The sequence below is a fragment of the Mytilus californianus genome, unplaced genomic scaffold (genome assembly GCF_021869535.1).
Source record: "Mytilus californianus isolate M0D057914Y unplaced genomic scaffold, xbMytCali1.0.p SCAF_4, whole genome shotgun sequence".
Taxonomy (NCBI): Eukaryota; Metazoa; Mollusca; class Bivalvia; order Mytilida; family Mytilidae; genus Mytilus; species Mytilus californianus.
Genome location: NW_026262690.1, coordinates 124,337,429 through 124,363,296, shown reverse-complemented (window position 1 = coordinate 124,363,296; position 25,868 = coordinate 124,337,429). Strand labels below are relative to the sequence as shown.

Here is a 25,868-nt window from a genome sequence, read left to right as displayed (position 1 = left end):
GAGTGCTCCCTAATATTTATACGTCGCCATGATACGGACTACGTCACGGGCACCTGTTTCCTGTAACGTGCATTCCAACTACTGTGAAAAAGTCTTCGGAGCATGAATCTTTATAATTGTTTTTAGTGAATTCGTTGTGATTTATTTAAAAGAAACATAATTGGTTTGCAGTAAGTAAAATTATATGGAAATTTTCAACTGTATGCATGTTCAAATATTTGCGAAAAAAGTTTGAGTTTGATCAATCTTGAACTTTCATTTAACAATAAAACCCTTGGTGTATATATGTATAAGATATTTTAACTGGATGTGTACAACCCCCTAATTAGGGAATAATTCACCGAATGAGCAACTATTCCTCATATGTTTCCACTGTTTCCAATATTAAAAGAAAATCTTTAAATCCACATTTTTATACCTTAATTATTAAAGTTTTGTATTGGCCAATCAAGGATTCTCAAGGGGCATTTATTCAAAATATTGCAGTTACAAGTCATTAAAAAATTTGTTATTAATAGTAAAAACACTAAGATTTGAAAAAAAACAATATTTAACAATTTTAGAATATTTAGATTGATAGTTTAATGCTCATAATCATTTGGGGAATGATTGGTGGGCGGTAGGTCTTTTCACCACCGAACACCGCCGAACACCACTGAACACATTAAAATACCATCTAACACGCCTAAATATATTGTTTTCATCTTTATTTATATATTTGACTTACTTCTGGACGAGGATGAATATGTTTATACATATATATACACAAATTAATAAGAAATGATAACAAGAGAACCAAAAAGAACAGTCTTGCAGGGCTGTTGTCAGAACAGAACTGACACTTTAAAGTCTAACATTTTTTTATACACATGTATATAATTTAATATTGTGATAATTTCACATTAAATAAAATGTTTTAACTTATTTGAACAATTTATTTCTAATAATTGAAAAATAAAGACCATAAGATAATATACAATGAAATACAGACAATGTAAATCCGGAAAAAAAAAATGCTGGATCTGGAAGTGATTCTCAACTTTAACATCACTAATGCACATAAAAATGTGAAAAAAACATGACAGCAGGATTAAATTTTACGTAATTTAATTGATTTTATTGTTTTAAAATTTTACATTACTGTTTTTATTAAGGGTTAGTGGTCTTTTGGGGTGATTCGGTGGTGTTCGGTGGTGAAAAGACCGACCCGTTTGGTGGGTTGCCCAACCTAATGATTACCAGAAACACTTGAAGCACATTTTGGAAACAAATCGTGTACAGACGTGGGATAATAATACCTCAGATGAGGAGTTATCTCTTTAAAGAGAAGGACATTGGAGGTTTAGCTTATGTACAGTAGCTATAAAACCAGGTTTTACCCATGGCCACCATTTTTTTATTAAATGTCTATACCAAGTCAAGAATATGACCTTTTTTCTTCACATGTTCTGTTGTTTGATAACAGTTGATTTTCACTTTTCATGGACTTCCCCTTTTTAAATTTACCTTGGAGTTCGGTAATTTTGTTATACTGTTTTATTTAACAAATTTGAATATCTTTTAAAATGCATACTACAATTTTTCCATCTGGACTTAAAATGTACCACAAGTTGCAAAAACAGTTAAATGATCATGAAGTTTTATAAATTTTCAAATATCTTAGTCATATAAATCTTTTCATATTTAACAATGTTTTAAGATGTTATTACTTAATTGTTCTTCCAGAATTTGAAAATATGCAACATTCACATGTGTACATGTATTGGGATTGTGGACTCTATAATACAAAGTCATAATTCAAAAATTATTCATTTGTGTTTTAAGTTTTTAAATTTTTATTTCATTAACAAAAACAGTTCCTTGTTAAAGAATTTGTCCTCGGCCTAATTAAGAATCATGAGAATGTTGGAGGACAAAATTAATTTTTCAAATACAGTCAAAATATATTTATATGTTTAAAGATCTATATCATCTTAACTTAAGCATGTAAAGGAGCAATAGATTTTTTCCAAACTTTCATATCTTTAAAATGAACTGACATCAAAGAATTTGAAATACTTTAAAAATGTATCTTTTTGATTAAGCATAAATGTCTTTTTTACACCAATGGATTTTTTTGTTATCCCAGCCTTAATTTGCTTCTTGTTCAGTGTAAAATAATTTGAACAGTCGTAATATATATCTAACCTTGCAGTAATGATAATTAAGTAATTAAGTATGAAACAGTTAGTAGATAAAAGAAAAAAAACAACAGAAAATTAATCCCTGTCACTTTGTTTGATTAATTAATGAAACCAAAAAATCTATAGGAAATAGTAAATTGATGTGGACTGAAATTAAATGACTGTGGACTTATAGGGAAAAAAACCATTCAATTATATTAAGATAAGACAAGACTAGTCATGAATATTAGTTTATAACAACAACAAAGAAAGTAATAGGTAGTCTAGATGTTGTTAATTCATTAAGATAAATAGATATTTAATTATTCTCCCAGGAGTTTATGTCACTAAGAGTTTGTTATTTCTTCTACAGGTTTATCATCATTAGTTACAGAGTGATGGTATTGTAATCATGGGCTGTGGATCATCCAGAGTTAACCCCGATGGGGAAAAAGAAGCTGCCACACCCAGACCTAACCCAAACAAGAGCAGAAATGGATTAGTACCGAATGGAGAAACTAAAACATTTGATAAGAAGACAGCCGTGGATACTAATGCTAACATTCCCAGCCAAAAACCAGGTAGGACAGTGCATTTTGGCCTTTATTACATGCATTTCTAAAGTAAACAAATATATAGTTTCCTCATATCCTGTTTCTTGTAATAAGCCAATGGGTACTTTCAAATTACTGTTTGGGTAGCAGAATCAGTAGTTCAATTTGGTGTCTTCCTGTCCTTTTCTTTGAAAAAGAAATTCAAAAATTAAATAATAGAACATACATAGATGTAACAAACTTGAACCATCATGACCATAGGAAAAACTAAATACTTTCATATTAAATTGTTAGAAAATATAATACTTATGCATAGTCTTGCTTTGAAACAGAAGAAAAGCTCATACAAATAAAATTTATAATTTTTCTTATAATATCTGTACATTGTACCATGTGTATATTTTGACATAGATTGTAGATCTGCTACCATCAGCAACTTCTTAAAGGTACAGTTACTGATAATATGTAAAACAAAAACAACACTTATAGAATAACTAATCGAAGAATTCAAATAGAGAAAAATATTCAACGAGTGACCGAACAACACATTAATTCACGAATGCGCGTAGCGCATGAGTTAATTATCAGTGTTGTTCGGTCACGAGTTGAAAATTTTTCGATATTTGAATTCTTTGATTAGTTATTCTTTTAATCACATTGGCAAATGGCTTTTTTTATGAAATTAAAGTAGAAATGGTAAGGAACTATATCTTTTTCTACGCATTCACAATTTGTTTTGATCGATATTGACGTCTTGACAATGCCCATTGTTGTATGACGTCAGAGGAGTGAAATAACCACGTTTATTTCACATGTGAAATTATCGGTTTTTATTTCACTGGGAAATCAATGTAATTCATTGCAACCAATGTAATAATTATATATATTATAATGAGGATGCTTGTATACATTTTTGTACACATACTTTTTTAATTTGTTTGGAGGACATATGTAACAGATGTACATATATATACATGTATACTTTTTTTTTATAAAGATAAGACCGTTGGTTTTCCTGTTTGAATGGTTTACACTAGTCATTTTGGGGCCTTTCTAGCTTGCTGTTTGTGGTGAGCCAGGGCTCCATGTTGAAGGCCGTACTTTGACCTACATGTATAATGGTTTACTTTTACAAATTGTGACCTGGATGGAGAGTTGTCTCATTGGCACTTATATCGCATCTTCTTATTCTATTTATCCCTCTGCCAACATTTAAGAAATTCATTGTGATATGAACTCCATTGAAATCTTTTTATACATGTACATAGGAAATATTTGATAAACTTTGGAAACAATACTTTCACTATTTTCTGCTAAATATATAGTTTTTCTTGACTTTGGTAAAGTTTTATATTTGTCCAGTTTTTCCTTAGAATATTTTTAAAGGATTTAAGGGATTGACTGATAAGATAGTGGTCAGGAATTTTAAAGGATGGGGGAAAATATAAAGTAATATGTAGGAGGATATAAATAATGAATGGGGATACCCCTATGAATTAACCCTCCAAGAAAAACTCTGAAGTGACAAATCTCTGAAACCAATTATGATATGCATTTATCAGTTGAATACACTACATATGTAGATATGTATGAATATTATATAATAAGACCTAACCTTGGACTTGCATATGTTCAAATCCTTTTGTTCAAACACTCATTTGATTAAGACAGATAAATCATGAAGGTCTTTAACTTAACATCAAAAGGTCCAGGGCAAGGGGAAACCCTTAATCATTTATAGGAGGATTTAGGGGGGCATTAATGCTTAATGCATAGACTTATATTACTACATGTTCCACTCCTATAACTTTGAAAAATCCTGGATCCAAATCTGACATTTTAAAATTAAACATCATTTAATCTTGTCCATTCCTAAATTCTTTCAGCTTTTACAAGGAGCTTGGACAGGTAGCTTGTAAATTGTTTTTAACAAACAAGTTATATACTGACTTGTAATAAACTTTAAAGTTGCATATATACATAAACAAAAAGTAAAAATCAATTTTCTGTGCCATTTGATAATCTGAAGTTTACTATGTGAACCAAACAAAATTTCCGTTTTAATTAATTAAGAGATTTCATGTTGAAACAACCAGGTACCAAGTTGTATGGTTTATCACATGTAATTAAATCTGATCCCACAGCACCCCTAAACTCTGCCTCATTGAACAATCAATTAACAATTTATAGGTAAGGAAAGTGGTCAGGTAAAAAAATAATTAATTATTTATGTCACATCATATGAATGTTTGCATTTCGTTGCCATGTAAATAAAGTGATAATCTTATATACAACCACATTAAATAAAAAATCAAAAAGTTTATGATTTTCTGAAAAGAATAGAGTTAATTTGTATATCTTAAAAAAATCCACAGTTGTGTCGAACATTTTGTTTATTTGTTTATTTCCCATGCAGTCTTTTTGTGAAAATATTTCATAACCTCTATGTTTCTGAAACGAAATGCAATGAAGGTTTTTCTTTAATTGCTACTTATTTCATATGTTTGCTGTTAAATTGTGGCCTCAGAAAATATTTAGCATTAAACATTTGTATTTCAGAAAATTTGGCAGGTTTGTAGAATGAGCTCATATATAAGCACATAAGGAACTGAATATATTTTACATTTGTTTCAGTTCCAAAGTCTGTGGCTTTTGAAGTTTTATTGGATGAGCGTAAAACAGACAGTTTGATAAAGAAACATCCTCCAATGAGAATTCAGGTAACATATTATTTCTCAAATAATTAGGACATGTACCTACAGTCTACAGATCTGGTAAATTTTGTCAGTTGAACCGCAGGCGGAAGGTCATGGTTCTCTCACGGCAGTCTGGCTCTTTTACCCATAAGCAATAAAAACTTGTGGCCAAGATAAAGCCAATAGTGCTAAAAGTGGTGTTAAACACCATGAATAAATCAATCGCTTGATTAGGCAGCCCACTTCTCCCAACTGTAACCAAGACTTATACATTTCAACCTGTCCACTATGGGAGGCCACTCTAATTTACTAGATGTTGTGAAAACGTTGAATACAATAGCTTTACTACTTTTTCTAAGGAACATGTAATAAGTTGAGTCCAATTATTAGGGTGACAGAAAATGGCATTTTGTTTCCATAAATTAGCACAGGAAATTATCTCGAATTTTGTTCAAATGACAAAATTCACCTGTTCTGTATTTTAAAGGTTGCTAAGAGGTCACTGTCTACACATGTTGTCTTAAATCAACTTGATGGATCACTGTGTACAATTATAGTCATTGATTTGACAGAGAAGAATAAATTGATTTATAAAGAGGATGATTATGAACAAAAATGATAAACTGGTCTTAATATTAGTTACAACTAGCAAATTTCAATTTAAGGTAGTACCAAACACCTTGACTAAAATTAATTTGGCTCGTTTAATTTTCGTAAAATTTTGACAAAATATTTACTTTGACCCTTTGACAAAAATATAAAAATTTCCAAAAACTTGAATCACACACTATTGGAAAAATTTCATTGGATATATAGCAGTTTGACAAACACTAATTTTGATCATTCTTGACAATAGAACGTGATTAAAATGTTCAGCTGATTTTTACAGAGTTATCTCCCTGTAGTGTTATGTACCACCTTAAGAACATGTAGGTAAAACCACAAAATAATAAAAGCTGAAAGATATGTATAGGTCACTTTTTCAAACTACCAAATATGATAAGGTTGAGAAATTTTGATTAAATATAACGGGGGTTGCTGATAATATCAAAAGTATCTGAAACTACTGTAACGTTACCTACATTAAGGTTCAAAGTAACACTGAATAAAAGAAAGACTTTACAATATAAGTTCCCTATCAATGTCTGCACAATGTCACTTTATATAATCCTTGTTCCTCATATTTCCTGTTTCTTTTTATTTAGAAATTAGAACCTTTGAGCTTACCGATTCTTACTCCAGAAATGTTAGCAGAAAAACAGAGACTGGCTGATGAAAAACGAGAAAGGGTAAGATTGTTTTACTAAGTCTGAGCTTTAGAAAAATTGATACCAGTAAAAGGGAAGTAACTTATGTTTTGTAGTAAACATTTTAAAAATCAGTTTTGTGGAGTTATTTTATATTAATAAATGTTCCTATTACAAAAGTTACATAAAGTTCAGAAATGTTTTTTTTTTTTATTTATACAATAATACAAATTGTTACTTGGATGGAGAGTTGTCTCATTGGCATTCATACCACATCTTCTTATATCTATTAGAATATATCTCAAGTTATCCTCTTTTATTTGTATTATCTCCCAATTTCTCCTTGATCATTTTTCATTGTAAGTAATTATTTGTCCTTAGATTGAAAATATTTATAATTTTTCAAATATATTTCAGGATAAACAATGCACATATGGAATGTTAAGATTATTTTAAGCTAAAATCACATAGATATGAAATACTTCATTATTGTAGGCCCAAAAAGGGCCTAATAGCAACTCATTTTTTCCCTCTAGGAAATTTCTCCTGATGGAAATCTCTTGTTCAGAAAATTTTAGAAATCTTAATCAGAATGTTTATTATAGAAATTTTCTTATCAGTTATAAAAAACAGTATATATATAATAGCATTCACATTTTTGAAAGGAATTGCAAAAAAGAGCAAGTGCATCTAGAAAGAAGTCACAGAGAAGGAGAGAAATTCTGAAAGCTCAAGAAATAGCACAAGACTTACAGCAAAAGGAGGTAAGAGAAATAAGATATTTCTTTAATGAAGCCAAGTTTTATGAAATACCACCTTTGAAAGTAGAGGGCCATTATGTTTTCTAGTCTGCGTGTCAGATTCAAGATTTTGATTACGGTTAATGTTAAAGTTTCGGTTAAATGTAGTATTGGGTCACATCAACTTGGAACTCCGTACACATGCATGTTCCATATAAAGTGAACTATTTAAAATAAATGCTAAAGATGGAAATGTGATAGCTAGAGTAAAGCATAGTGTCATATATATGGACACACATTTTTATTGAGTTATTTCCTAACAAAAATTACAATAAAAAAAAAGCTCTCAAAGAAGTTTAAGTTCTATTTTATTTACTTTTGCACTTACTAAGAGGGAGAAAATAGAGTAAAGAAAACATCTATTACGTCTTACTGCATGTTTTGCATGGAAATTACAAACTTAAAAAAAAATCTTATTTGACCTCAGAAAATTCACCTTTTGATAACCGATTAACTTGTATGTAGTACAGTTATCTCCCATAGACAAAATATTCCTTATTAAGCCAAGAAAGATTACTAACTGTTTAACCTATAAAGGTATTATTTATATGCAGTAGAGTTATCTCCCATAGACAAAATATTTCCTTATTAACCTCAGAAAGTTGACTAACTGATTAACCTATAAAAGAGGGGCGAAAGATACCAGAGGGACATTCAAGGTATAACTTATATGCAGCAGAGTTATCTCCCATAGACAAAATATTTCCTTATTAACCTCAGAAAGTTTACAAACTGATTAACTATAAAGGTATTATTTATATGCAGCAGAGTTATCTCCCATAGACAAAATATTTCCTTATTAACCTCAGAAAGTTGACTAACTGATTAACTATAAAGGTATAACTTATATGCAACAGAGTTATCTCCCATAGACAAAATATTTCCTTATTAACCTCAGAAAGTTGACTAATTGATTAACCTATAAAGGTATTTATTAGGTCCGGGTACACAGTTATCGTCCTTTGATTTTCGTTGTCCACGAATATAGTCCCTAGTGTGGACAGTGTGTTACTTGTGGATTTTTTTTATACCCCTTCCAAATTTATTTCTCCATGTTTTATGACTCAAATAGTAAGTAGGGGGGTGAAATGACACTGTACAAAAATTGGGTCATGAATTTTAAAGTAAAGTAGTGATTTGGTCCAGCTGAAAAATGTTAAAAATTAGCACTTCGGAAGCTGTCAAAAGATTTGAAGACCCCCTTAACATGAAATTGTCCATATTTTGAGTTAGAGCAGATGAAGTTTTCTATAATTTTGATATAATTTGTCCCAAAAGTAGTACAACACACTGTAAAAATATTATTGAGAAAGCGCAGGTGGGATTTTTTTAATTTTCATTTATTGTCTAAAAGAAATGCACTACGAAATAACTGTGTACTTGGATCTAAGAGGTGAAATCAGGAAATATAGAATCTGTACTTTGGCAACTTCCCTGAATGATTTGATGGTGTCAATTTATCAAATAGCATAAAACTAAAGGATTTAAACTTTTATTTGATAGAATTTCTGCAAAAATGACCAATTTTGGCATTTTATGGTCAAAATAAGCATTTCATAGCTTTTTCAATTTTGATGCATAAGTGGCATTCTGACTTTCTATCTGACAGGTTTTTATGTGTCAATATTTGTGTTTCTATGCTTCAATCCAGTTGTATTACTCATTTGTGAACTCTGAATCTACAGAAAAGAAGATTATCTCAGACAATATGTGCAAAATGTGTTGTATATATGATCCTCGTCTAACGCCCTGTTTGGATCAAGTTAAATGTGAGGAGCTTGGAACATAAAAGTTGAAGTCCATTATAAAGACCTCACTAAATTTGTATAAAAAGCACTTAACAATGTCTTTTGTACCTGTTTTATGTCACATAATATCTTTCTTTTCTTCTGTAGGATAGCAAGTAGTTCAAATATATGCCTGTTGAGACTAAAATTGCATGCATGTTTTTCACTAAAAAGTGAAAAATCTTTGTATCAGACCATACTGTCTGCAAACAAGTTTAATGCAAGAGTCTTTTTGTGCTCAGATTTATTGTATCATGTCACCTGAGTATAGAAATGATAGAAAAGACACAAAATTTTATTTCCTATAGCTTCAATATGCATTTTTAAATGTAAATATGTGATACGGCCTAAATTGACCCTAAATTATTTTCAGTCTTACTTGGCCTAAGACCCTTTTAAACTAATGTGATATGTTATTTGTAAGTTTTCTTTCCATTTAAAGTACATTAAATACATATGTAAGGATTATTTATAACCAAAAAGCTTTACAAATTAAAAATTGCTGGAAAATATTACATCTTCATGTAAGGCCCCCCTTCATTGGAAAACCTCCATTTTTAGCCACAGGCTCATATAAATTTGACTTTTTAATAATTATGATAAGTCTGATAAATCAAATGAGTACTCTATTGCTTTTAATACATAATATTTTATATATCAAGGCATTTCAAAAGTATTTTTTTGCAATATTTTAATTTTTTAAGCCCCAAATGTTGATAGTTGAAAAATTTCAATTTTAACGTCTAAATTTAACGCGCAAAGTTGTTTATAGAATTAGTCATATTGTCTATAATATATATCCTATTGCCATGAAACTTTGTAAGCAGTCTTATAATTTAATAAGCTTTGGTCATACCAAGTTTCATTAAGATTGGTCAACTTTTTCCACCCTATTAGGTCCGGGTACACAGTTATCGTCCTTTGATTTTCGTTGTCCACGAAAAATATAGTCCCTAGTGTGGACAGTGTGTTACTTGTCGATTTTTTTTATACCCCTTCCAAATTTATTTCTCCATGTTTTATGACTCAAATAGTAAGTAGGGGGGTGAAATGACACTGTAAAAAAATTGGGTCATGAATTTTAAAGTAAAGTAGTGATTTGGTCCAGCTGAAAAATGTTAAAAATTAGCACTTCGGAAGCTGTCAAATGATTTGAAGACCCCCTTAACATGAAATTGTCCATATTTTGAGTTAGAGCTGATGAAGTTTTCTATAATTTTGATATAATTTGTCCCAAAAGTAGTACAACACACTGTAAAAATATTATTGAGAAAGCGCAGGTGGGATTTTTTTAATTTTCATTTATTGTCTAAAAGAAATGCACTACGAAATAACTGTGTACTCGGACCACTTATATGCAACAAAGTTATCTCCCATAGACAAAATATTTCCTTTTAATCTCAGAAAGTTGACTAACTGATTACCATATAAAGGTATTACTTATATGCAGCAGAGTTATCTCCCATAGACAAAATATTATGAACAACATATTTCCTTATACGACCTCAGAAAGTTCACTATCAAACTTATTATCCTTTAAAGATATAACTGATATGTAGTAGAGTTATCTCCCATGGTAAAATTTTCCTTATACAACCTCATAAAGTTCACGTACTGATTAGTCTCTGAAGGTATAACTGATATGCAGTAGAGTTATCTCCCATAGACAAAATATTTCCCTTTAATCTCAGAAAGTTGACTAACTGATTACCATATAAAGGAATTACTTATATGCAGCAGAGTTATCTCCCATAGACAAAATATTTCCTTATTAACCTCAGAAAGTTGACTAACTGATTAACCTATAAATGTATAACTATTATGTAGTAGAGTTATCTCCCATAGACAAAATATTTCCTTTTAATCTCAGAAAGTTGACTAACTGATTACCATATAAAGGTATTACTTATATGGAGCAGAGTTATCTCCCATAGACAAAATATTATGAACAACATATTTCCTTATACGACCTCAGAAAGTTCACTATCAAACTTATTATCCTTTAAAGGTATAACTGATATGTAGTAGAGTTATCTCCCATGGTAAAATTTTCCTTATACAACCTCATAAAGTTCACTTACTGATTAGTCTCTGAAGGTATAACTGATATGCAGTAGAGTTATCTCCCATAGACAAAATATTTCCTTTTAATCTCAGAAAGTTGACTAACTGATTACCATATAAAGGTATTACTTATATGCAGCAGAGTTATCTCCCATAGACAAAATATTTCCTTATTAACCTCAGAAAGTTGACTAACTGATTAACCTATAAATGTATAAGTATTATGTAGTAGAGTTATCTCCCATAGTCAAATAATTTCCTTTTGATCTCAGAAAGTTGACTTACTGATTACCATATAAAGGTATTACTTATATGCAGCAGAATTATCTCCCATACTCAAAATATTTCCTTATTAACCTCAGAAAGTTGACTAACTGATTAACCTATAAATGTATAACTGATATGCAGCAGAGTTAACCCTATGAACAACATATTTCCTTATACGACCTCAGAAAGTTCACTATCAAATGTATTATCCTTTAAAGGTATAACTGATATGTAGTAGAGTTATCTCCCATGGTAAAATTTTCCTTATATGACCTCATATAAATGTTTAACTTAATTGTAGTAGAGTCATCTCCCATTGTTTAATTGAGTTAACATAGGTGCAATGAATAAACCATGTGCTACAAAATACCATTCAGATTTTTTTTTAAAAACCCATAAATTCAAGTATTAACAAAACTACAACTTTTCCTGAATCCCCAATTGGTACCCACAAAATTAAATGAATCCACAGTAAATATGTTAGTAATATTGAAATGAGAAGGAAATTCTGTAAACCAATCGATGCCCTTTCTAGTCAACTTGGTGGTGATATATATTTGTCATTTTCTAATTTTATTGTCCCACCTGCGCCGAAAAATCACAGAATGCAAGACAGGGATCACAATCTAGGGATAGCGTAAACTATTTGTATAAGCTTTATATTTCAGAAGGTATACTACCTTGATGCTTCATACCTTGTCTGCAGATGCCTTATGTTACAAAGTTTCTGTCTGTCTTATGACCATTTTCCTTGGACTCTTTTTTCTGGTTCAGCGACTGCTAATAAAAAAAATGTTTTTTTTTTGTCATGTGAGATAGAATGCTGATACATGCTGTTTATGGTTATACCTTTTATTAATTCCTTTCAGGTTCAGCAAGAGTTTTTAACTAGAGAAAAAACAGTAGAAAATTTAAGGTCTGCAAAATTAGCAGAAATACAAGAAAAACAAAGATTACAAGAAGAAAGAAGAAAAAGAACAAGAGAAAGGGTAAATTTATATTGTTTTTTTATGATTTTTTTTTTCTTTCTCTTTTGTACGATCACCGAAAAATGTATAATGATACGCACCAGTTCAGGTGGATTGTGCTTTAAATATCTTCCTCCTGTGTTTAGGAGCACATTAGCTTAAACTTATTTCTTATTATAGTTCAGGGGTTTATAAAATTCATTAATAAAAATTAGTCTGAATGAAAGGTCATAGCTTTATATTGATATTTGATTAATGATGAATGTTTAACAAATATAATGAAGATAAAACACGTTTTGTAAAATGAAAACATAAATTAAAATTTAAAATAATTTTTCAGCAAACACTTCACAATTGTGAATATTAGTTGGAAACTGGAATATGTTATCAAATTTAAAAAAAACCTCTAAATTTTAAAATTCAACCGAAATAGTTTGTTCCCGTCATGACCTGATTTTCCTGATTTTGAAGGTTTACAGGTTTGTTGAAGTACTAAGAAATATTTATTATACGAGTTCAGTTTACACAGGAAATAGGTTTCAATAGAAGTTTATCTCTCTTGATAATTTAGGCCAAGAAATTGAACCAAGAAGATCAACAGGAAGTAGGAATGTTGGAGGTTGAAAAAGACGACCATTATAATGCTGATGATGGTATGTATTGTTAGACTTTATTTTTAAATAGGGAATTATGGGGGAAGGAGGGGAATCAGAAATTGTGAAGTAGTAAGGATATGATGAATATGTCAGAATATACAGATAATATGTTCTGAACGAACTCTTATTTGTATATCGGGAGGGATGGTATTAATAACTTATTTGTAGCCTGCATATATACCATTGCTTATTTAATGTGTCAGCATCTTAATTAATTAACAATTCTTTATTCAAAAATTTATTTTTTATGATGCATAAAAATATTATTGTCGAGCCTGCATAATTTATTTCGCGAAAGCGAGACAAAGCGATCATAGATTCTGTCGTCGGCGTTGGTGGCTTCAACATTCAGATTAAGTCTGTTAAAGTTTTTCTGTCATCAATAACTTTGTCAAACCTTCATGGAATTTTATGAAATTTGGACAGAAGTTTGTTAATGACCAAAATACAGTATATATCCAGAGCAAAATTTTGAAAATATTTATTTTCATTTTTCCATATTTTGATGATAAATGAACTAAGTTTATTTTACAGTTAACAAGTAGATACAGTCTGGGGTTAAAGTATGACAGTTGTTGTCCATTCGTTTGTGCTTTTGATTTTGCCATTTGATTAGGGACTTTCCGTTTTGAATTTTCCTCGGAGTTCAGTATATTTGTGATTTAACTTTTTGTTACACATCAAATACTTTGTCAAACCTTCACAGAATTTTTTAAAACTTTGGCAGAAGCATTTTTATGATTAAGAGATAATATAATGTCTGATGCAAAGTTTTGAAAGTATATTTTCATTTTCAGTATTATTCTAATAGATGGACTAATTAGTTTTTTACAGTTAACATTTACACACAGTCTGGGATTAAAATTTTTTGACATGATAAATTTGTAAACCTTCATGGATTGTTATGAAACTTGGACAGAAGCTAATCTTCAAGACCAAGAAATAGCATCTAAAGAAAAAGTTTGAATTTTTTTTTAAATTCTGTATTTTACTGATAAATGGACTCACTTTTTAAGTCAACATTACACTTTTACACTGACAGCAGCAATCGTAGGGGAGACACAGGGTTCCAAGGAACCCTTTACGAATTTTTCTTTAAAAGTGTTAAAAATATCAAGGTTTCCTTCTTTCAAGATGCACCTTTTTATGAGTAGTCTTCTGAAATGAACATAACCAATTTTCTTCTGTAGATATTGTTGTATATAGTTCATGTACTACATGAATCAGAATCAAATAAAAAGATCTAGGAACAGTTTCTTTAAAAGATGACCCAGTTGTTTGCTAACAACTATAATTACTCGAGCTAATCAATCATTAACCCCTTTGTCATTATATTAGTTTATTCAAATGTAACAGCATTTTGTTAAGTATCACAGTTAAGGCAGTATGGGAGTATAAAGATTTATCATTTTATATTTCGTCAAAATGTTGTTTTGGAAATTTGAAGAATTGTACTAAAAGTATAGATCACTATGCTTATTTACAAGCTATAGGCTATATAAGAAAGGAATATGTTCAATAAAGCCCTAAGATGGCCCCTATTTCTAGCAAAAATTTCAAACTAGGATTTATTGACCAATATTACAATGAATCATAGCTAAAACAATGACTAGATAGGAAAAAGTTAGTAATTGTGTTCTATTCATGACTAGGGGCCTCGGTGGCCGAGCGGTCTAAGTAGTTACTACTGTAATCACTAGCCAGTCAACACTGAGGTTGTGAGTTCGAACCCCGCTCGTGCAGGTGCACTGGACTCCTATCTTAATTGACTAGGATAGTCAGTTTTCCTATCGAAGGTCGTGGTTTTCTCCGGGCACTCCGGCTTCCTCCACCAATAAAAACTTGCCGCCACAAAATAGCCCAAAAGCGGTGCTTAAAAGTGGCGTTAAAACACCAAAAATCAAAAATCAAATCTATTCATGACTCCACAGATAGTACTCATTTTGATTTTCCACGAAAATTAAATAAACATGGGTATATTTCTATTGATTTTTTAGACATGAAATTTCGAGTCATACATTAACAAAAAAGATCTTTTAACATAATGTTTGTTATGACATTTTACATATTTGACTTGAATGCTTAGTTTTTTTACATCTGCGCTATATGTTTCCTAGGCCTTAATTTGATTGAAATCTGGACAATTTTGTCAAATTTCTTTATAATCTCTATTTTTGACCTATTTGGGATGTAAAAATCAACACTTTGAAATAAAACTTTGACAAAAATTGTTCTATTTAACCTGTCACATGTCTTTTCATCAACTTTGAAAAAAAGAAGTCACCCAACATACCAACTTGTTATAGATTGCAATAGAGATAATTTTAAAGTACTTCCTTCCATTAATCTTCATTATCAGTGTTATCTCCCCTCAAAGGCTAATTTTGCCGCCATATAGCCTTTTTGTGCTGATGCGGCATAAAGCAATCACTAATCAATCAACAATCAAAGGCTAATTTTTAATAAATCAAAAGTTTTTCAATAAATTTGTAATTTATAAATAAATACCATAAGATAAAATTATGTGGATTTCTTTTTAAAAAAAAAGAACAAGAAATAAATTCCATATCTGCAGAACTTTTAATTCTTTTTAAGTAGAAATGTAAGGCAATCATAGCCATCCAAGATGGCAGACATTTCCATACTACCCAACCCAAAAATCTCCAATGAATCTGTAAATGGTTTTAATATTATGTATAAAGCAACTGAAAATAGAGAAATTTAACTAAATTAAAGCTCTAAAATATGATTTCAGCCAATAAACAATCTACCTTATTAAGGTAAGTTAACTTTTGACACAGTAACTATATTTTTTGTTTGTGACCTTCAGGAATTGTCAGAAAGATGCTTGACCTTGAATGTTTATGATATGTAAGTTATGGTTTCACAAGAATGGTCAGGTCAATATTAAAAATTTGCAACTTGATACACTTCCGGTGTAAATGTGACAAAAAGTCTGAGATTTTTATAAGATTTTTTTTCCAACTGCATTAAAAAAGTTTTATGTATTTGTCATGAATGTTTTTGCGCTGAATATTTTTTAACTTTGTCATAGAAGACAAATTTTCAAAAAAAATTCGATTTGATTTTAACAACTCTAGAAATTGCTGTGCCTAAGATATTGAACTTCATTAAGACATATATTTACATCAAGAAGCATTTTACCGTAACTCTGTAAGGATTTCAGATAATTTTAGGAGTAGTTTACAATTTTCTAGTTTTAGTTTATTTTTTATGTTTCCAGTGGCCATACATGTATTTTTCATCTCTATATATTCTTTATTTGCTTTTCATTTTTAAATTTTTTTTTCTGTGGGGGGTATATGGTATGAATTTGCGATCACTGCTAACAGTTTTCGAGTTTTGATAGGAATGGATTATAATTGTTTGATTTTTATTCTGTTCATTTGTTTACATGTTTATGGATAAAAGGAATGTTGGGTATATATATATATATAACCAATCAATGAGATATTGTTAAGTCATTTTCATAAACAATAATCTAAGATTGAATATTTAGGTATTTATTTTTTGTTTTAGTAAATAATTGGTGATTAATTAGTTTTAGGTGCTAAATGACAAAGAAGTTAGCAATAATAGGTCACCTTAAGGCCTTCAACAATGAGCAAAACCCATACAGCATAGTAATCTACAATGTATAATAGGCTCCGAAATGACAAACATAAAACAAGAAAACAAGAAAACTAACAGCCTGATTAGTACATAATTTGTGTTTAATAAATTTTAGGTGCTAAAAATAAGAAAATGAAATGAGTTGAATGTTAAAAAAAAATGTATCCATATACTTTTTGAAATGTTAGTGGTTAGTGCATGTAAATAAGAAATGGTATATAGCATCACTTTCTTTTTTACAATATTTTACAGTAGTTCAGAATCATTGATTTCAGTTGTCATTTTAATATAATTTGTCCATTCTAAGTTTGAACTCTTACACTGGTTGAATTAAAGCATGAATGCATTGTTGCATACACTTCTATATATTTTTTTCGTATTTCACTAATTCATTGAAAGGTTTCATAAATGTGTGTTATCTGTAAACTCATTTCACTAATATGTTGTTGTTTAATTTTTTAAAACATTGCTTGTTTCATGTTATTCTCTTTTTAATGAAGAAAATGTGATTGTGAAATTGCATGTAACTTGCAATATGTGAATAATTTTGTGTCAAATGTTTTGAAGTTGCCTTTTTCAGTAAAGACTCTTCCATTTAAATGAATGTTAAAGAGTATGATAGGAATTCAAGAATCCCCCCACAGCCAACATAATTTCTTTTAGTAATTTTGCATACATCAAATGAACCTAAACCAAAAATGACCCATGACCCATGTTCAAAAATTTTTCTTCCCTCCCTACCCTCTCACATTTTTATGCCCGACCTACGATAGTAGAGGGGCATTATGTTTTTTCGGTTTGTGCGTAGGTCTGTTTGTCAGTCTGTGCAGCTTCAGGTTAAAGTTTTTGGTCAAGGTAGTTTTTGATGAAGTTGAAGTCCAATCAACTTGAAACTAATATAATAAAATAGTACACATGTTCCCAATGATATGATCTTTTTAATTTTAATGCCAAATTAGAGTTTTGACCCGACTTTCAAGGTCCACTGAACATAGAAAATGATAGTGCGAGTGGGGCATCCGTGTACTATGGACACATTCTTGTTTTTAATGGAATAGCCCTTACTTCAGAGGTATATTGAGCTCCTCTATAAAATATATTTTCTGCTGCTGTATATTCTTTTAAAATATACCCTTCACTTTCTGTGTAAAAGCTGCTCAGGAAAATGTCATGTCCTTAACTTGCTACTACTACTGGCCCTCACACTGTTGGTGCACTGTTAAAGAAAAAGAGCGACAATTTTCTAGATGGATGTTATGTTCCTTTGTTAAATTCTGATTCTATCCAAAAGTGTGTTTGTTTTCATGTGGCAGTCGCGATTCAATGTTTCAGTATATGAATTACAGCTTATGGTAATTTTATTTTCCGTATAAACGTACCCCCCAAAAGGAAAATAATGTCACATCATTTCATTGGTTAAACTTAATTGTTTAGGAAGTTTTTGCCAATTACAATATTTTGGTGTGTGCTTTTGAAAATATTACTTAGAATGCATTAGATTCTTAAACAGATCTTATGAATTGATTTATTGTTAACTACCCCCGGTATTAAATTCCTGTCCTAATTATTCACAAAATATTTGCCATTGAAACCAATAATACCAGTCAATCTGTTCAACCAAAATTCAGATGATACCATGTGCAAATGGAAGTCACATTTCATAGAGAACAATGTTTGAAAAGCTTGTATATGATGCATTTTTGAAAATTAAATTTGGTAGACCCTGATTTTATACTATATATAACAGATTTTACTATGTAATGATTAGTACACAATGGCTAAATGTATTAAGATTTTTGTGTTATTATCACTAGATTAGGATAAAAAACAAATGACTAACATATAAAAATAAGGAGATGTTTTATAATTGCCAATGAGACAACTATCCACCCAAGTTCAAATGAAGTGGATGTAAGCAATTTAGGAAACCATATGGCCTTCAACAATGAGAAAAAACCCATACTGTATGGTCAGCTATAAAAGGCCCAAACAAGAAAAATATGAAACAATTCAATAGAGAAAACTAACGGCCTAATTTATAACAGAACAATTTATGAAAAACAAATATGACAGACATGAACCAATGAGAACCTACAGATTCCTGACTTGGGACAGGCACATAAAGAATGTGGCGGGGTTAAACATGTTTGTGAGCACTCAACCCCTCCTCCCCCTAACCTGTACATGTAGATTTGTGGAACTCCAAACAACTGCTATGTGCCATGCTCATCCTCATGAGGAGGTCATAAATCAAATCCCCATCAAGGTCACGCCAAAGACTGAAATAAAGGTGTTTGTTGCTTCTCTGCATAACACATAGCATTTAGTATCAGAGAAAAGACTAGTCAGAATTGGAATAGTGTGTTCAGATTAAGTGATGTTTCTTCCTGCAGACTTTTCCTTTTATTAACGAACACATTAAACATCAATCTTAAAATGCCAGAATGTAGTACAAAGCACTGGGATTCATATTCATATAGTATTAACATGTTTTTGTTCTGAATGTGCATTTACTGTTTGAAATTTGGCATCTAACATCCATCAAGACATCATTCAAGAACTGTGTGTTGGTATCAACATTTTAATTTAATTATCACCTACATTCATCTTCAAAAATATCAAACCCCAACCCATGTATGTGAGGTTTTAACCAATTGTATTCACCCTTGACAACAAACCATGCATTTATAATGATTTTAAATTATTTCATCAATGTAAAAATATCTATTAATCAATAAAGTTTTGTAGTAAGAACAAGGTTAATTTTTTTTTTCGGTTATACGTAGTCTAAAATTAACTTTATTTTGATATTTAACAAAACTTTATATTTTCAGCGGATTCATGGCTGAATGGAGATGATAATAATAATGACAATCCATCAGAACCGGGCGATAGAGTCTATAATGGCCGAACAAGCCCATCTAAAAACATGAATCATAGAGAGTGTCCTCCTAGTGCTTCAACTGTTGATAGTTTTGACAATGCTTATAATCGTAAAACAAGTGGTAAAACTCGTGCAGAACAGATAACTTCACAAACTGACGATTTCTTTGACTCTTGATGACAAGATTCAGTCATGTGACCTTGTTCCGTAGATAGTATCTCGACGGTTTTGGCCTGTCTCTCTGTGTCATATTTCATAGTATAACTGTAGTGATGAGATACATGTAGTACCCTACAATTGAAGTGGATTTAGTCATTATCACTTGTTCACACTTGGGTTAGCCAACAAATTCGTAAAACTCAAAGTTTACACACACAAAGTCTTGTGCCTACAAATTGGGTCAGACTTGTCCTGCCTTTTTTTTTTAAATTAGTTTAACACTTGTTTCTATATATATAATTGAAAACTTGAGTGGGTCTGGTTCATTTTGTGTAGGGTAGAAATGACATAATCCACATGTAGTGTAGAGTATGTGCAGTCTGACAGTCCGACTCTGACTGATCTAGTATTGTTATCATCATTTATATTTTTCTACAGTTTGTTCATACTTTTATATTTTGTAGGTTTTTTTTATACAAATGTAACAGTAAATTCAGGAATTATTGATATAAAACTATTAAAAGAGATGAGGTATTATTATCAATGAGACATCTTTCAACCAGAACAATTTTTATTGCAGTTGTTATCAAATGAATAAATGTGATTACAGGATAAAGTGCGAAAAAAATAAACATTAATAATGTATTGACAATTTTCAATGCAATATATAGTATAATACTTATCCTGTTGCATTAATTGCAAAAATTTCTGAATTTACAGTTATACATTATAATTACTAAAAATGTATATGTCTATGTGAAAGAGGTTCATCTGTGTACTTATTACTAAGTTATTGTTATCATGAATTATAAGTTGATATTGTCAATAACGTTTATGAAAATATTTAATGTAATTTTTTATGCAGGTCCAGAATTAGTTTTTTTTTTTTAAATGACAATTTAAAAAAATCCTTCCAATGTCTATTTATATATAATATTACATGTATTGATAATGAATGCTGCTAGAGGTATTTTTTGCTCTATTTTATCAGATAAAACTTGTTTGCCACCAATGATTAGTATAGATATTTGGACTATTTTGCTTCTAGAATTACTTTTAAATTTTAGATAAAAAAAATTGCATTTCAATGGCTTTTCACTCCATTTTAAACAACCTTTGAATAATGTAGAAAAGAAGAATTTCCTGTTTTATCCGTACAAAAAAATCCATTTAAAATTCTTAAAACTGGTAAACCAGACTCTCAAAGTAAAAGCATACAAGAGTGGCAGTTTGGAATTTTAAAACACAAAACAAAAAATGGATTCCAGTGAAATGCACAAATCTTGCCATACACTGAAAATTTGACTACAGGTAAAATATTTATATATCACAAAATTTCTAGTCCTTATGTTCAGGTTTATTTATGGATATGCATTGGATATTTTGTTAACTTGTAGGTATGTTTTTTTATTGTGGCATTATGTGGCTGTCTCATTGACCTTTATATCCAACATCTTTATACTCATTTCTGTCAATTACAGTTAATAATAAATTCTTCAGCAGGTTAAAAAAAAGCAATACATAGAAGTTCTATATTTATTATGTATTCATTAAAAATTATCACATATAAGTTATGAAAACAGAGACATATACTTTAAATTCAGATTTGTTTTTAGTGTATTTTTGTGAATGTTTGTCTTAGCAAAAGAATTAAATCAAGACTTGGAAACCCTCCTTAAAATTATGTTGTAAGAACTAAAAATGCAAATTCCAATTAACAGGAGACTTATCATAGATTAGGTTTAGCAATAATAAAAAATTAAAGCATTTCAGGAATTTCTGAATATAGGTGTCAGACCATCAATTCAAAATTCCTATGTATTCTACCAAACTTTTCAGTTTTCACTGCTCTCTAAATATTTGACCTTAATTAAAACTTCACGAAAACCATGTATATCCAGAATCATACATGAATTAACTTTCTACAAGCCAATTATTTAATGTTAGTGACGCAAGATGTTCAAGAAATAAAGTCCCTGTCAATTAAAAATAGCTTGTTGGGTTACTGAAAATCTGTATTTAGAATACAATTGAGCACAACTACCCTGAAATTGTGTTGCAAGTTCATGCACAAGTAAATTTGGGCTCAAAATGGTCAAAACATATTTCTCAATAAAAAAAATTTAACATTCATGTAAAAGTTTTAACTAAGCAACAATATTAAATAGCACTATTTTTGTCAGAGTAGGGCTACTTTTATGTTCTAAATTGGAGTGGGTGAATTGTTAATCTGACACCTTTACCAATGTATTAATCTGTTATTAGCCCTTACACACAGAGTGATGATAGTTATATGCTCAGTGATAATTAAATGTATTAATCCGGTCATTAGCCCTTACACACAGAGTGATGATAGTTGTATGCTCAGTGATAATTAAATGTATTAATCCGGTCATTAGCCCTTACACACAGAGTGATGATAGTTATATGCTCAGTGATAATTAAATGTATTAATCCGGTCATTAGCCCTTACACACAGAGTGATGATAGTTGTATGCTCAGTGATAATTAAATGTATTAATCCGGTCATTAGCCCTTACACACAGAGTGATGATAGTTATATGCTCAGTGATAATTAAATGTATTAATCCGGTCATTAGCCCTTACACACAGAGTGATGATAGTTATATGCTCAGTGATAATTAAATGTGTTCATACAGGTCAGGTTTTGGTATTTTTAACTTTATCATTTAGTTTTACCATTAATTTAGATATATTAGATATCATGCTATGGTTTAACTGAGGAACTGGATGGGGTTTACAGAATAGAGGCTTTTAAATTAATGAATAGATAAAAACTAGTGAAAAAAAATAGAGACTAATTGGGTGCAGAAGTATATAGAATGATTTTGGAAAATTAAAGAATATGGTAATACAATATGAACGATGTACAGAATCAAGAAATCATATAATTACAGATTTATAGCCGAAAAACATCCCCCAGTATTAATTACCATAGATAATCTGTTTATTGCTATTGTGCTATTACAACGTTTAAGTTTACATTGACAACATCATGTGTGCCCCTAGTTTCTAGTGATAATTTTCTATCTCAAGTGAGTATCATGATGATCCATGATCATGATGATATGAAAAATTATCACAAAAAGATATCTAGGGAAAATTCACAAAAAAGCGTTAACAATGTTATATAAAAAAAAAAAATTCATGAGAATTTTACCGAATAAGCGTTATTTTTAAAGTTTAAGAAAAATGCCCCAAAAATTGAAAGAATACAGAAATAGAGAACTCCCTACCCAGACCCTCTTAACTTGCACAGGTTTGCTGTGAATGATTAGAAAATTGTACTATTTGGTTGAAATGTGTTATCAGTATTGATGAAAAGCCAAATATTTTGATTATTAAATTGGTACCTGTTATAAAGGTGATATATTATTTTTCACTGGTTCTATATATCATGTTATCATACCGGTTATAAAGATGATATTTTAATGTTTACTGTCTCTATATACCATGAGATCATTTCAAGGTGTTGTGTCCTTTTTTCTATTTTACAACCATTTTCGGACCAATAAATTGTGGCTTTTACAGTTTTAAAATTAAATAAAATATGTTAATTTAACTTAAAGATTAGATGTAAACTCTAGACTATTCATAAATAGGAAAAATTATCAGAAAGTTTTTCAATGTTAAAAACTAATAATTTGGCAGTATCTTATTGGACATTTTGATACTGCACAAAAACGAGGTTACTAGATTTGAAATTTTAGTTTAATTTCACAATTCTTAATATTGATCCTTTTATGTAAGATGTTAAGTTTCCTTCATTTGCAATATATTAAAATTCCTATTAAAAATCTAAAAAAAAATCAGAATTTGAATTTTGTATATTCCAATGAAAATGTTTTACCTATATTAACCTGCTTATTAGGTTTAAAGTGAAATATATTAGAATATGATCATTGCAGTAATATTTGAAAGAAGATACGTGTATATATCACCTTATTTATTATCAGTTCATTTAGTATTGTAAACAATACATGTATTTTCATCAGTATTATAAAAAACATAGATGTATCATTTAGATTATTTAGTGTTTGGATGTAGTGTATATATGAAAGACAACTCTTTGAAAGCAACAAATAAAAGGAGTAGATTTTTCATTTGCAATTGATTATACTGAAAATCTGTCCAGTTTGTTATAGTTTTAATTTCTATTAGTGACCTTCCTTATCTGTAAGATTTTCTTTTTTTATGCCAATTAATGGTCCACTAGACTTTAAAAGTTTCTCATGTTTTCATAGAAATGCAAAAAAGCTGAATTTGAAATAGAATTCTATGTTTAACAAAATTATTTAGAAATTTTACAAAACATTCAGTATCAGTTGTAGCCATAATCATAAGAACTGTACAAGTGAATCATTCCACACAAAAAATATATCCTGAGTGCATAAAGAGGTCAGCATGTCAAGGAATTCCCTATATCTATATTGAAATTTTAAATATTCCCCTTAACCGTCTGTCCGTCTCTCCGTCTTTCAGTCCGTCCTTCTGTCCATCTTTCTGTCCGTCCCAAAAGTATTTTCACATATTATAATCATGCTTGTACGGGGGCATTCATGTCCTCAGACACATTCTTCTATTATATTTTAACTAATTTGTGTGCATTTATTTTTGTCTTTCTTTACATAATGTAGAATAACAAGTAATTCACCTCATATTTAGATGCTGGAATCAAACAAGAACTCCCCACCACCACATACAAATATTCAGGGTAATATGAATTTTCAGCTTTTTTGACATACATATATGACTTCTAAAAAAATTGTGCAAAAATAACAGTCTTATTTTGAAGATGTTCACTGACAATTTTGGACCCTAATTTATTCATCCCAGTGTTCCAAAAGTCTTTATTAATGTTTTTCAAAACAGATAATAGATGATGGTAGTTTTTTAGTGCTAATGAAAGCATGGTTTTCCTACACCACATTTTGCCTTAAATGAAGAAATAGTTATGAGATTGTTAGTAATTTAGTTATAATCAAATAACCATTTTATATTTCACAAAGGGCCTATATTTTTCCATCTTTTGAAATTGGAAAAACCTAGTTAGACCCTCTTAGATCCCCTGTAATTCATGAAAGGAGAAGAGTGAAATTGCAAATTTCCTTGCCGCATCAATTTGAAAATAAGGTCTTGTAAATATAGTACCAAACTCACTGGTTAAAGGGGTTTCTCTGTCATCCTTGTATTAACTGTATGCCCTGTGATTTGACTGGCTGGCAATAACTATTGTCGCTTTTTTCAAGAGGTTCTGTAAATTCAGAAATTATTGCGAGGTTTTTATTAATGCAAAAAATGGGACTGGGTAAATATCGCAATAATAAGAACAAACATTTTGACATCTGATACTTATATCTGTATGCAGATTTCCCTGAAATCGCAATAATTAATCCTGCATATTTATTAACTTTTTTAAAATTGCAATAATAAATGCATACAATCAAGGTTATAATGATTTTTCGGTCAACTAAACACATTCAAGTATAGGTACTGTAATGATCTAGACCAATGGGTCATGTAATAACTTCCTCTAAATTTAAGTTCAAAGTTCAAATTATCATGACATATAGGATCATTTTCTAGAAATTCGATTTTGGGAACAAATTACAGTTAACTTATAATTTATCCATCAAACTGGTACTAAGTATTTATTTTGCATTGTTTCACACAGTATTCCAAAGAACCAGTAAATGTTTGTTATCGTTATTTATCTGAACCAGTATTTATTTCTCTGTGATATATATTGTTTGTTTCTTCAAATTTTATACAAGATTTATTTATAGCACACAAATAGATTTATATAAATTGTCTTTTTCATATGGTTGTACATTTGAGGAAAAATTTAGTAAAAAGTTTGGTGATTTTTTGTGAATTAGGTTATATTATAAATGATAGAATTTTGTAAAGTGAATGTTTGTTTTCATTACAATAAACGTTTCAGATGCTTGTTGATATGCAGCATTAGTT

General features: G+C 30.0%; 1 protein-coding gene across 3 annotated transcripts; it reads left to right on the top strand.

Moving 5' to 3' along the window:
- The first annotated feature begins 42 nt into the window (after positions 1-42).
- Positions 43-25,853, top strand: LOC127739327 (ensconsin-like). Of its 3 annotated transcripts, none has more exons than XR_008000400.1 (9): positions 43-170; positions 2,536-2,743; positions 5,351-5,436; positions 6,618-6,701; positions 7,325-7,423; positions 12,447-12,566; positions 13,117-13,198; positions 19,669-22,235; positions 22,435-25,853. XR_008000400.1 is itself a non-coding variant. In XM_052251002.1 (8 exons), exons 2-8 carry the CDS (start codon positions 2,575-2,577, stop codon positions 19,893-19,895), a joined length of 867 nt encoding a protein of 288 aa, XP_052106962.1. In that variant the 5' UTR covers positions 43-170; positions 2,536-2,574; the 3' UTR covers positions 19,896-25,853. The 3 variants fall into 3 exon arrangements, 1 of the variants encoding a protein (XP_052106962.1); XR_008000399.1 differs by having other exon boundaries at positions 19,669-22,369; XM_052251002.1 differs by having other exon boundaries at positions 19,669-25,853.
- The last annotated feature ends 15 nt before the right edge of the window (positions 25,854-25,868 follow it).

What these genes read in the sequence shown, in the direction of transcription:
- LOC127739327 (XM_052251002.1), top strand. Translation starts at nt 2,575, where the DNA reads ATGGGCTGTGGATCATCCAGAGTTAACCCCGATGGGGAAAAAGAAGCT. An exon ending in ATCCTCCAATGAGAATTCAG is followed by an intron (nt 5,437 to 6,617) that starts GTAACATATTAT and finishes CTTTTTATTTAG; the next exon opens with AAATTAGAACCTTTGAGCTT. An exon ending in AAGACTTACAGCAAAAGGAG is followed by an intron (nt 7,424 to 12,446) that starts GTAAGAGAAATA and finishes AATTCCTTTCAG; the next exon opens with GTTCAGCAAGAGTTTTTAAC.